Consider the following 12,947-nt stretch of genomic DNA (forward strand, 5'->3'; position numbering starts at 1 on the left):
ATATGCTAATATTTTGAGAAGGACCTGTATTCGCTAGTTGTCTCGTCAAACGAAACTAACGTTAGTTTTTGGTCAAGAACCTTAGTTTAGCCCATAGGTTTAGTCATACAGAATAACCAAATACATTATTTTGTGACCTTACCGTCGGAACGCAATTCTTGCCTCTCTTCACATTCACAGTAGATGGTTGAGTCGAATGAGTCTGTTGCGCCAACCTCTCAACAGACGATAGTGTCCAGCTAGCTTTGATTGGCTGTCAGCGGCAGGGTCAGACCAATCGTCATCAGACTCCTCTGTTACCTATTGGTGCCTGCCTGAAAATTGAACTTTAGATAAATGTGCGGGTTTTGTTTCAAAATAACCTTTTTCTTTCATACGGTTTATGCTATTTCCCTTTACTATAAATACTACCCCCACACATCATTTTAAACACTGACAGGTGAAGTTAATTACCTGATAATCTTGTTATCAGAATCCAATCCTCAACGGGCCAGGGCTGTGTTTTGAAATGGCAGCCAGAGGGCAAATGGAGTGATCCTGACAATGCAATAAAGCCTTGCAAAGGACCTGCCTGTTAAATGTCTTAAAGTGACTCCCCCCTAAAATCTTACTAGTGTAACTACCAAGTCTGTTTCTAAACCACACATTAATACAGAAAATTAAACAAAATATATGATGCCATTATGTCAGTTTAAACTTAAAATAATTCATATCTCAGAATGAAAAGTCTTTGAGAAAACTTTTTTAGTGGTAGCATCAACATGGGGATCAAAGGAGTATATCCAAATATTTGAAGTTATCCACTGCCAACACATTTTAAACTGTTGGTTTTGGGCTAGATTGTGCCTTAGAATTCTATTTTTTCAGTTTTGTTTTTGATACAGTGATGTGAAGAAATACTCAAAGCCAGGCCACAAAGTCATCCCCTCAGGTCATGATCCCGTGCCTCCTCTTTTAGAAGGCTAACAGAAATCATCAGGACACTTGAGATTTTGTCTGTTTTTATACTTGCCGACTTACTGTGCACTGTATTAAGAAGGGGAAAGAGACAGCAACCCTATAGATAACCTGTAAATGAGCCCTTATTTTGTAATCATTGCTGAGCTCTGCCTCAATATTGTTTTTGTTCCTTATCCCTAATTTAATCATGTATCTTTATTGATTGCTTAATCACCTTACATAAATATTACAATGTGACCCAATCAATCTATTTTATATAACCCATGACTGATTTGAGCATGTTGCTTTAATCTATTATCCCATCCAGTTGTTCACAGAAAATCAAAATCTAGGGGACCAGTGCCCAAATTTCTGCTCCCGATTCACAACACTTCGACAGTGGTAGGCAGACAAATAGACATCAAATGAGGTACTGCATATCTCAATTGTAGGCCCATAGTTTTCAAAAAAAGTTACACACAGCCTTGTCTGCAATCTCTATTCTGGAGCTGCCTCTTGAGTAAGATTGGGGCTTTAGATAAGGGTACCCTAAAGATGCACACTAACAACACTAATATTATGTTTTAGAAAATCTGGTGTATTAAAGGGAGGATTTGTTATATAGACACTTGTTATATAGACTTGTTATATAGACACTTAATTTAGTACATTTAGCAAAACCAAGTGTGTGCATTAGTCAGTGACAAAATGTTTCAATTGCTTTATTATTGTCAACAATGATAAAGAAGGTTTGTACACACAAACAAGGAATTTCAGTCCGGAGCACTTTAGTTTTTTTTTTTTGTGGAATTCTAAGATATATCTATATGTATCTCTTAAGTCAGTAATTTTCTTTACCGCTTCTTCCATAGTGGCTCGCGGGGAAGCTGGTCCCTATCTCCAGCAGTCTATCGGCAGGAGGTGGGGTACAACCTGGACAGGTTGCCAGTCCATCGCAGGGCAACATGCAAACAACCATGCACACACTCATTCATACACCTAAGGGAAATTTGGAGAGACCAATTAACCTAACAGGCATATCTTTGGACTGTGGGGGGAAGCTGGGTTACCCAGAGAGAACCCACAGATGCACGGGGAGAACATGCAAACTCCATGCAGAAAGATCCCTGGCCGGAGATCATACTAAAATCAGTCTAAGTATGCATCATTCTGCAACTCTGACTGTCAAGTGTTCATCAGAGAAACAGCCTGGAAGAAACTGTCTCGGTGGCAACTGGCTTTAATAAACAGTGCTCTGTAGCAATGGCCTGAAGATCAGACTCTAAACAGTTTATGTGCAGGTGTGTGGGGTCTGCAGAGATTTTAGCAGCTCTTTTCCTGACCCTAGACCTGTACAGGTCCTTCTCAAAATATTAGCATATTGTGATAAAGTTCATTATTTTCCATAATGTCATGATGAAAATTTAACATTCATATATTTTAGATTCATTGCACACTAACTGAAATATTTCAGGTCTTTTATTGTCTTAATACGGAGGATTTTGGCATACAGCTCATGAAAACCCAAAATTCCTATCTCACAAAATTAGCATATCATTAATAGGGTCTCTAATCGAGCTATGGACCTAATCATCTGAATCAACGAGTTAACTCTAAACACCTGCAAAAGATTCCTGAGGCCTTTAAAACTCCCAGCCTGGTTCATCACTCAAAACCCCAATCATGGGTAAGACTGCCGACCTGAATGCTGTCAAGAAGGCCACTATTGACACCCTCAAGCAAGAGGGTAAGACACAGAAAGAAATTTCTGAACGAATAGGCTGTTCCCAGAGTGCTGTATCAAGGCACCTCAGTGGGAAGTCTGTGGGAAGGAAAAAGTGTGACAGAAAACGCTGCACAACGAGAAGAGGTGACCGGACCCTGAGGAAGATTGTGGAGAAGGGCCGATTCCAGACCTTGGGGGACCTGCGGAACCAGTGGACTGAGTCTGGAGTAGAAACATCCAGAGCCATCGTGCACAGGCGTGTGCAGGAAATGGGCTACAGATGCCGCATTCCCCAGGTCAAGCCACTTTTGAACCAGAAACAGCAGCAGAAGCGCCTGACCTGGGCTACAGAGAAGCAGCACTGGACTGTTGCTCAGTGGTCCAAAGTACTTTTTTCGGATGAAAGCAAATTCTGCATGTCATTCGGAAATCAAGGTGCCAGAGTCTGGAGGAAGACTGGGGAGAAGGAAATGCCAAAATGCCAGACGTCCAGTGTCAAGTACCCACAGTCAGTGATGGTCTGGGGTGCCGTGTCAGCTGCTGGTGTTGGTCCACTGTGTTTTATCAAGGGCAGGGTCAATGCAGCTAGCTATCAGGAGATTTTGGAGCACTTCATGCTTCCATCTGCTGAAAAGCTTTATGGAGATGAAGATTTCATTTTCAGCACGACCTGGCACCTGCTCACAGTGCCAAAACCACTGGTAAATGGTTTACTGACCATGGTATCACTGTGCTCAATTGGCCTGCCAACTCTCCTGACCTGAACCCCATAGAGAATCTGTGGGATATTGTGAAGAGAACGTTGAGAGACTCAAGACCCAACACTCTGGATGAGCTAAAGGCCGCTATCGAAGCATCCTGGGCCTCCATAAGACCTCAGCAGTGCCACAGGCTGATTGTCTCCATGCCACGCCGCATTGAAGCAGTCATTTCTGCAAAAGGATTCCCGACCAAGTATTGAGTGCATAACTGTACATGATTATTTGAAAGTTGACGTTTTTTGTATTAAAAACACTTTTCTTTTATTGGTCGGATGAAATATGCTAATTTTGTGAGATAGGAATTTTGGGTTTTCATGAGCTGTATGCCACAATCATCCGTATTAAGACAATAAAAGACCTGAAATATTTCAGTTAGTGTGCAATGAATCTAAAATATAGGAATGTTAAATTTTCATCATGACATTATGGAAAATAATTAACTTTATCACAATATGCTAATATTTTGAGAAGGACCTGTATAAGTCCTGGATGGAGGGAAGGTCAGCCCTGATGATTCTCTCTGCAGACCTGATTATTCATTGCAGTCTGGACCTGTCCTGAGATGGATGAAGACAGGACAGACTGAATGATGGCAGTGTAGAAGATGACCAGCAGCTCCTGGGGAAGGTTGGACTTCTTAAGTTGCCTCAGGAAGTACAATCTCTGTTGGGCCTTCTTCCGAAAGCGTCTAGGTGTGAGGAGGATCTCAGGTCCCGAGAGATGATGGTGAACCTGAGGTGTTCCACAGCAGACACAGTGTTGTTGAGGATGGTGAGGGGTGTATGTGGTGATCTCCGAAAGTCTACAATCATCTCCACAGTCTTGGGATGAACTCGAGAACGTGAACTCAACCAAATTGCTAAAGAAGATAATTTTACTAGTTGCTATTTTTTATCATTCTTGTTTATGTGGCAAATGTCATTGCAACAAAATCTGATGATTATTTCTAATGTGAAGTGGAAACACCAGCCTTTGGAAAAACCCTGGTGAAATTTCGGAGCGCACCCAAAAAAAGGTGGTGGCCTCTGGAGTTTGATGGACAGCTCTGAGTCGTGTACCGCCTATTTGTCCTGTCAACCAATCAGAGACGGAGTTCTGAAAACATCTGACGGGAAAAAATTAAAAGGCGGGTGGATCATTTCACAGAGGCACCGACTGAAACTTCGACCAATCTTAACCACATCTGCGCGACACAAATGTATGGGAGCCCATTTCCGCCATGAAAGAAAAAAATAAAAGACCAGCAGGAAGTCATAATTTCGACTTTCAAAGTCATAATTATGAGATTCAAAGTCATAATTATGAGATTCAAAGTCATAATTATGAGATAGAAAGTCATAATTTCGATTTTCAAAGTCATAATTATGAGATTCAAAGTCATAATTATGAGATAGAAAGTCATAATTTCGATTTTCAAAGTCATAATTATGAGATTCAAAGTCATAATTATGAGATAGAAAGTCATAATTTTGACTTTCAAAGTCATAATTATGAGATTCAAAGTCATAATTATGGCATTCAAAGTCATAATTTCAACTTTCAAAGTCATAATTTCGACTTTCAAAGTCATAATTATGAGATTCAAAGTCATAATTATGAGATTCAAAGTCATAATTATGAGAGTCAAAGTCATAATTTTTACTTTCCGAAACAGACAATTTCTAATTTTGTTCAGTAGACCTGCTGTTTTGTCTGAGAATGAGATTTACACAGTATTCCATTTGATCAGTCTAACCAGTAAAACACAGATTTTTCCCCTTTTCAATGGATTATAAACAAATTGAGGAGTATTTCAGATGTGGTTAAGATATTTACTTTTTCACTGGTGTAACGTTAACCTCGAAATTACATTTTGTATAATCTCCAGTATATTCCAGACAACTTCTACTGCTAACATTACGTTTATGAACCCTTCATTAGAGGGGTTTAATGAACTAGCTTGCACTGCATGATAATAACGTTAGTTTACTTTAGCGTTAAAACCGCTAGTAAAAATGTATTTTAGGGAATTTGCGTATTTGTTGTCTGGTGAGACTTAAACCTAGATGAGAAATTGCATAACATTATCACTATCTTATGAAACTGTAGCTATGAGTTGATTACCTTATACTACCATAAACTCTGTAAATTACACTGGAAACGACTAGCCAGAGTTCAGAAACATACTTACCAATGCCTAAACCTCACTAATCATTTCTGTATGATTGGTGCACAAGCAGCAGAAACGTAAAATATCTCTGCATTTAACACTCTCATAAAATACTTGTTGTTTCATGTATGTTAGTTTTAACATTTCTGTTTGTGATTAATGTTAATTAGATTAATGTTAATTAGATTTAGATTTATTTGTGTGTGTGCAAGTTTAAGAATCTTGGACAGAGCCTTGGCTATGTTTTCCACAATGTAACTCTAAGTGGTATCAATTACTTAAATTATCTTTCTACAATAACTTGTCAAAATAAGGTGAGATCTTTCCATGTAATCCATGCAACATATAGCAAACTTCTTATATTTGACTATAGAACAAAATGTAATAATGAATATCCCTAAGTGTAATTCGTGAAGTGTATATTGAAGGCACACAGTCGAAACAGTGCAAGCCTGATCTTGAGTTCTGGAGCTGGTGAAGTAAAGAGGCCTGTAACGAACGAAGTATAATCTGCGAAATGTTATGTGTTTTATCTCTAGCAGTAATATGAACCAAAGCGATGATGTTATATTCCGTTGCAGGTGTTAAGTGTTCTTTTGCATGTGGATTCTACAGGCTAAAAATAACTGATGAAAATGTATAATAACATGTAACGGTTATGTTCTTTTGCATGTAGAATCAACAAGCTAAAAATAACTGATGAAAATGTATGATAACATGTTGAGGTTAGAAAAGAAGCAGCTTAGGAAACAGTGTGGGCAGTTCGGAACTTGCCATGACTGAGAAGCAGCTGAGTGGTTTTGGAACTTTCCATGACGGAGAAACAGAAAAACGTTGAAGACCGGATCAGAGCATTGAGCAATCAAGGTCGTCAGTATAACCAAATAAGGTACATTTCCTGGACTATAAAGACAGTGAGTGAGTATAGAAACGTTGTTGTATACCTCGCAGAGATCAGTGAACAAGACCGGAGAGAAGCTACAGGTGGATCAGAGTTCCAGATTCACAGCCAGACTGATTGACTGCCTAAGAATGAGGATCAACCCGATGCCATTGAAGGACTGTGTCTCAAATTTGAGGATTTGAATTCATCTAAAGCCTTTTTTACCCAGACAACAGAAGTGAACTTGATCGGTGGCCAGCTGATTGCTCTAAGATCCAGGCTTCGGGAAGTCCTGAATCTAACTTATTTAGGCCTCTGGATGCATCCAAACTCTCCCAATTAAAGAAACCCTTACCTCCAGAGGGAAACGGCATCCAAGAATTGGTTTAATCATCGAATGTTCGGAACATCAGTATTTGTCACTTAAAGGAAGAAACCTGAGGATCAAGTCCTAACTCCTTCAAGAAATCACTCGTTGTTACCAGGAGAGATCATTTGGTCTATGGAAGAATCTCCGTCTTCAAAGCCTCTCAAAACCCACTAGTTTCAGCTTCAGGAAAAGACAGGTTGAGTTGATTAATTTGTTTTTATTATTATTGGAATAATCAGTGTTGCTGAATTTAAGCTGTTACTTGCTCCTGCCTAAGCGCTACTAATTAAAGAAAGCATATAAAATTCTAGTTAAGTTGTGGACATTCAATTATTTAAGTCACAGTACTGTTGGTTTTTCATTGGTAGTAAAAAGTCTTGTTGTTTGGTCCTAATATATTATAGGAGGTTTTTAACGGTTGCCTTAGTCAAATAAGATAAAACAGCGTCCTTGAAGCTCGTGCCGAGCTACTAAAATTATCCTAGTCCATATACCAAGTGCCAGTTGTAAAATAGGGAATGAGCAGCCGTGAACAAAAGTGACTGTGCAAGGTGAGGATGACCGCGAAGGGCTACTCGGTCACCCGGGCCTCCAGTTGAGGAAGGGCGAGACTTTTGGATGAAGGCTGTCAGGGGCTAGGCGAGTCATTTCCCAACACCAGCTTAAACCGAACTTTCAGTAAGCCTGTTAGGCAAGATCCTTCAGGTTTAGGGAAGTCCAGACCCGTTGGATGGAGAGCTGGTTTGAGCAATACCTCTAAGAAAAAGGGAAGTAGTTGGGAGGGGTTAGCTCATCGGACAACGAAACTCTCTTCAAGAATTTCCCTTAATGTCCTGGTATTAGCACTGCAACTCCAAGAACTTCAAGAATACATGTGCAATGCAATTAATCTTATTTTGATTCGTTAATGACTGTAATAGAGAAGTATTGGTGCAAATCTATAGTAATTGTTTATGTTGTAGTTATCAGATTGTATTATAACATGATCCTTTCTAGATAGGCACAATAGATTAGACTGTTAATATTTTCTAATTTGAAAATGTTTTATTGGTATCCTCAGTCCTTCATCATGGGACAAAATAAACCAAAATCCAACTAGTTGAGTCATAGCAGGATATCAAAGTAATAGTTTCTTGTATAATTGTGGAGTATTTATACACAGTTAAATTATTTCTGTAATGTTTATAATGTCATCTATGAATGTCCATTATTTCTTATCAAAATGCAGTAAGCTTCTATTTTTCCTTTTAGAAATGTCATCCAACTTTAGACTACTTGAGGATGGTGCAATTGAACGGATGGTGCTTCCACACCGACCAGAAACTGTCAGCCATCTCAAATCTTTAGTAATGCAGCATTTCAGTATTGATTACAATATTGAAGTTCAGTTTCAAGATCCTCAGTCAGGCATGCTGTACAGTCTGACCTGTACTGATGAACTTTCAGATAAAGACACAATCAAGATATTGAGTATACAGAAAACAATTTTCAACTGTCAGCCATTACATGACACATAGCATGGAACAACTCCACATCATTCTCAACAATTAAGTGAACACTTTTGCTTGCCACGCTTTTCTGATTCCTTGGAATTAATTCTAAGGAAAGCAAATGAAGACCATCTCAAGTATGGAAACAACGTGATTTTAATTAGAGAACAAAGACATGAGATTCTTGATGCTGTAGCAAGAGCATTGTATGATAGAAAGGCCTGTCCAAGTGAGAGTGACTTTGAGGAAGCTGCATAAGCTTTGGTCAAACAGTTCCCATGCATTTCAGATTGTAGTACACCAAAAGGATGCGGCGGATGGAAGATTGGTCTCAAATTCAAATTGGGCAAATACAGAACTACAGCACATAGGAGAGAATGCAGAGAGGTTGTTGAGAAGAGCTGTAAAGTCGCCACTAATCTTGAGCCATCTCTTAAGCGTCCTTACATGGTTGCAGTAAGTTCCACACAGTTTCCCCGAGGAAATAGTGAAAAAGCTCTAGAAGAATTTCGAGTCAAAATGGTATTGGAGATGAAGAAAGTACACAAAGACCTTGCTGCAATCAACCACTGTATGGGAAAGACATTTGCATCAAGAAGGAATGAAATTGTCAGTAGCAGCCCTGCAATAACGACTGTAGAGAGCAGATGGCCAGCCCTGTTTCTTCAAGCACAGGTAATTAGATTTCACTGAGCTAAGTTTGTAAAGTATTGTGACATCTGAAATAGCCAGAGAGACTGCAAGTATTAGTACCATAGACCTTTTTTAAATGCATGCTTAAAAAACTCTAAGCCTAAACATAAGCTCTGAGTTGACTAACCTTCAGATGGAGAAGTCTTTAGCTTTTGCCTCCAGAATGACAGATCAGACTCCTTTCAGTTACCTTAAAACAGCTTTTAACAACATTTGAATTGAGTGGACATATAGATATTTGCCTGTATATGAAGAAAAATAACACGTAGTCAGAAATGTGTCTGTAAGCAAGAGGAAATTCAGTGTGTTAGAAAACAGCTGCTAGTGAGTTTACAAATGTCCTCGGTTTCTGGGACTGCAAACTCAGTTTTCCTCATCTCAAGTCGTTTTTCAAGCAGGGCCAACGTCTACATTATGGCTGATTACAATTCCTATAAAAAGTATTTACCCCCATAGGATGTTTCACCTTTTGTTTCTTTTATTCATTAAATTGTGGTCAGTATTATTTGGCTTTTTTTGCAAGAATTAAAAAAACAAAACCCTTTAATATTAAAGTGAAAATGGATTTTTACCAATTAATGTCAATTGAAAAAAATATAACTAAATATATATAACTATAGTTTTTATAGGAATTTTATATATCTTTGTCCATGAGCCCATTAGCTACAGTGCTGCTCTTTAATGTTGACTAAAAAGTTTATGATGCACCATAAAAGCCCATTAGTGATATTATGTATAACATCAACAGTTCCTCTAAACAAAAATAAAATCTATACATTATTTTTAGCTTTTATCTAATCTTGCTATGATTTCAATTGTGGGTAATATTTTTGTGTCTTTCTGCCATTTAGAATTGTGCTGAATTCAAACAGATAACAAACCGCAACCTCTTGCAGTTATTGAATCTGTCCCGTGAGAAGCAGTTTGGCAAGTTTGGACATCACTTGTCAGCTATTCTGAAGATGTATGATACCAATGTGGTATGTAGTCAGTGTGTAACTCTGACCTGACTGTACAAATGGACTACCACCTTGTGTTTAGTTAGTTGTAGTACTTGTAATTTACATTGATTTGATTGTTGTTTTAAACACTTTCAGCAAGCAAAGGATGTCAGCATACTGAGAACAGCTGCCATCCATTGCCTTCCAGCTCTACTTGATGAGTGTGACTCTGAAGTGTTCAAAGTCTGCGAGGTAAATTTCCCAAGGGCAAAACTGATGTCACATCTGTGTGCGTGTGTGTGTGTGTGTCTTTGCGTGTGTGTGTGTGTCTTTGCGTGTGCAGAAAAAGCCACAGCTAAAACTTGCTGACGACAATTAAAAGTTTGAGAGTAAACAGACATGGTGCTCTATGAGGTCTGTGAACTGTATATGGTTTATCACAGCGGATGTGAAGCAAATAGTATATGAGTATATGCTTTCTGAGCAAGACAGCAATGTGTATACCATGTCTACAGAAGTTTAGCTGTTTTATATTTTAATGGCTATTTATGGAAAAAGTCCAGGTTATAGACAGTATATAAATGTTTCATTTGTGTTCTTTGCCCCACACTGATGCATTTTTCAGTCATTATATTACTGCGTTAATTAAATCAATACATGTCAGAGCTTGTTTTAAAGATATACTGGACGATCTTCTTTCGGGTTCAAGTTCCGGGTGGATTATCTTATCTGTTTGTCGTCCCACATGTCAATCTTTGTGATGTGCTCACCTAACGCCATTGTGCGTGCTCGTTCCTTACTAGTTTCCTGTTGCTGCACATGCGCACCTCTAGTGTTTATGTATCCAATGAGCTTCGGTGTAGCTCCACTTCTCTCACTGTATACTTTGAAAATAGCTGAGAGCCACAAGAAACAAACTGTCTTACAAGTTTATGAGAAGAAGAGGAAGGCCTCAGAAAAAAGAAGACAGACCAGAGTGTATTTGGGAGATTCTTTCATGCGACGGCGTGAACTGAAAGCAGTGATGGGCGTTCCCCCTGGGGAGCAGAAGAACAGGTTGGCGTTTCTTACCTACATTTCTGAAATAATTGTCCACTATACCTCTTAGTCAAGTAGTTGAGTACAAATACTGATTCTCCAGTTCAGGGAGAGTTTGACCTGCAGAGATTACATGTATTTTTCAGACAAACCAGGTCTGTTATTCATATTATAAAAGTGATGTGGTAATTCAGACTAATTTAAAATCATTATCAATACTTTTTATGTCAACCATTACCCTTTGTCAGGACTATTAAATAAAATATAAAGATAAAAGAAAAAATAACAGATATGGTGAAATAAGATATCCTCTGAAGTTTTTTGGTGTCTTCAATTATATTTGTTGAAGTCTGAAAAAGCTTTAAATTTAACTTTAGAAATGACTTAAGAACCCTGTAATAACTGACTCTAGGAATCTGGGTGTAATCTTTAACCCTTTAAATTCAACCTACACATAACTAAGCAACCAAAGGTTTATGGCCAGAAAGAGCCAGCACCTGATTGCTCTTCCACTTCTCACTTGTGCAGGACCAGTTGTATTTTGCATATTGCTTCGTTGTGTTAATCAGTGTTGCTATGCAAATATATTTTCTAAAAGTTAAAGCCATTTAATAATGGTTAATAATTTCATAGCAGATGGACATTATAAGCTTAATTAAAACTACTTCCTGACATATTTTGGTAGTCACAGGTATGATTTGCATTGAAATTGCCCAGTCCTTGTCTGATATGTGGGTAGTTAAAATAGTCTTTTTCCCAGCGTAAAGTCACCCTGCAAGTGCCTCAGAAGCATTTCAGCAGTGGAGTGCTTAGTCTGCCCCATGTATGACTTGTTACATTGTCCCGTTTTGTGCTTTTACTACCCATCACAACTCTGTTTTGTTCTGTCCTCTACACGGTACATATGCTCACCCATGTGAGCCTAATGAGCAATTTTCAGCTAAATTTCATGTCAATCTAACACATTATAAGTTGATATGTTATTATGTCTGGCCTACTCATTTTTAAACGAATCCACAAAAATTTTAATTAAAATGCCTTTAAAATTAAATTTTTCCTAAATAATTGTAAAAGACAAATACATTTTTTTTTTAAACGTTGTTACTAATATTTCACAATGTTGTCTTTTTCTAGGAAGCAGAGCTAAGAACTTTGGAAAGCAGTGACTGTCCCATCTGCATCCTTTCCATTGCCCCTAAGGATGAAGAAGGAAACGTGCTCTTCCTGCAGCCAAGTCCAGTCTACATCATCCTTGAGGGCAGAATGGTGACATCATCCCTCTAGTCATTTTCTGATGCTTTCATTTACCTCTTTGGGCTTATTTATGCTTTGCACCTTCATTACCCCAAATCTATTCTGAACACCTTTCTTTTCATTCAGCAAGTACTCTTGCACATTGACGCAGACAAACTAAAACCTAAAATCTTGGCCTTGAGCAAGAAAATGTAGGTTTTTTTATAAGTCCAGGTTAGTACCTGAGTCTTCAGTGGTTTGGAGTTTGGCTTCACTCCTGTTTTCCTGTGTACTTTCAAATATTAACCATATTCTAATGTTCACTTCCAGTCATGTTGGAACTGTGATAGGTAGGACTGCAAATTTTTTATTACTTTAGTAGCCATTTCAATTGGTGCTCCTGCCAAGCAATAAAACAATTTGATCAAGACAAACAAATATTTTGCCCATTACATTTTCCAAGTAAACTCTTATCTTGTTTTGTGTTCTAAAAGGAGTACATGGCATGTATTAGGGTACATTTCACAGTTCAAAGTGTTTCATAGTTAATTGTACAGTTCAATAAATTCAACATTTCTGCAAAAATAAAAGTCTGTATTCATGTTAAAAAATTGTGATTTCAAAATTGACCACAAGATTCATAATTTGTTATATATATATATTGATCCAATAATTAATTAGCCCCAATGGTTAGTTACTGCTAATGCATACCAAACCTCACCTG

General features: G+C 38.1%; 1 protein-coding gene across 1 annotated transcript; it reads left to right on the top strand.

Moving 5' to 3' along the window:
• The first annotated feature begins 8,108 nt into the window (after window positions 1-8,108).
• On the top strand, window positions 8,109-12,848 carry LOC124871647. The gene is made up of 4 exons (XM_047371110.1): window positions 8,109-8,993; window positions 9,863-9,991; window positions 10,109-10,204; window positions 12,125-12,848. The coding sequence occupies exons 1-4, from the start codon at window positions 8,766-8,768 to the stop codon at window positions 12,272-12,274; spliced, it is 603 nt and encodes a 200-aa protein (XP_047227066.1). The 5' UTR covers window positions 8,109-8,765; the 3' UTR covers window positions 12,275-12,848.
• The last annotated feature ends 99 nt before the right edge of the window (window positions 12,849-12,947 follow it).

This window comes from Girardinichthys multiradiatus, chromosome 7 (genome assembly GCF_021462225.1).
Source record: "Girardinichthys multiradiatus isolate DD_20200921_A chromosome 7, DD_fGirMul_XY1, whole genome shotgun sequence".
Lineage (NCBI taxonomy): Eukaryota > Metazoa > Chordata > Actinopteri > Cyprinodontiformes > Goodeidae > Girardinichthys > Girardinichthys multiradiatus.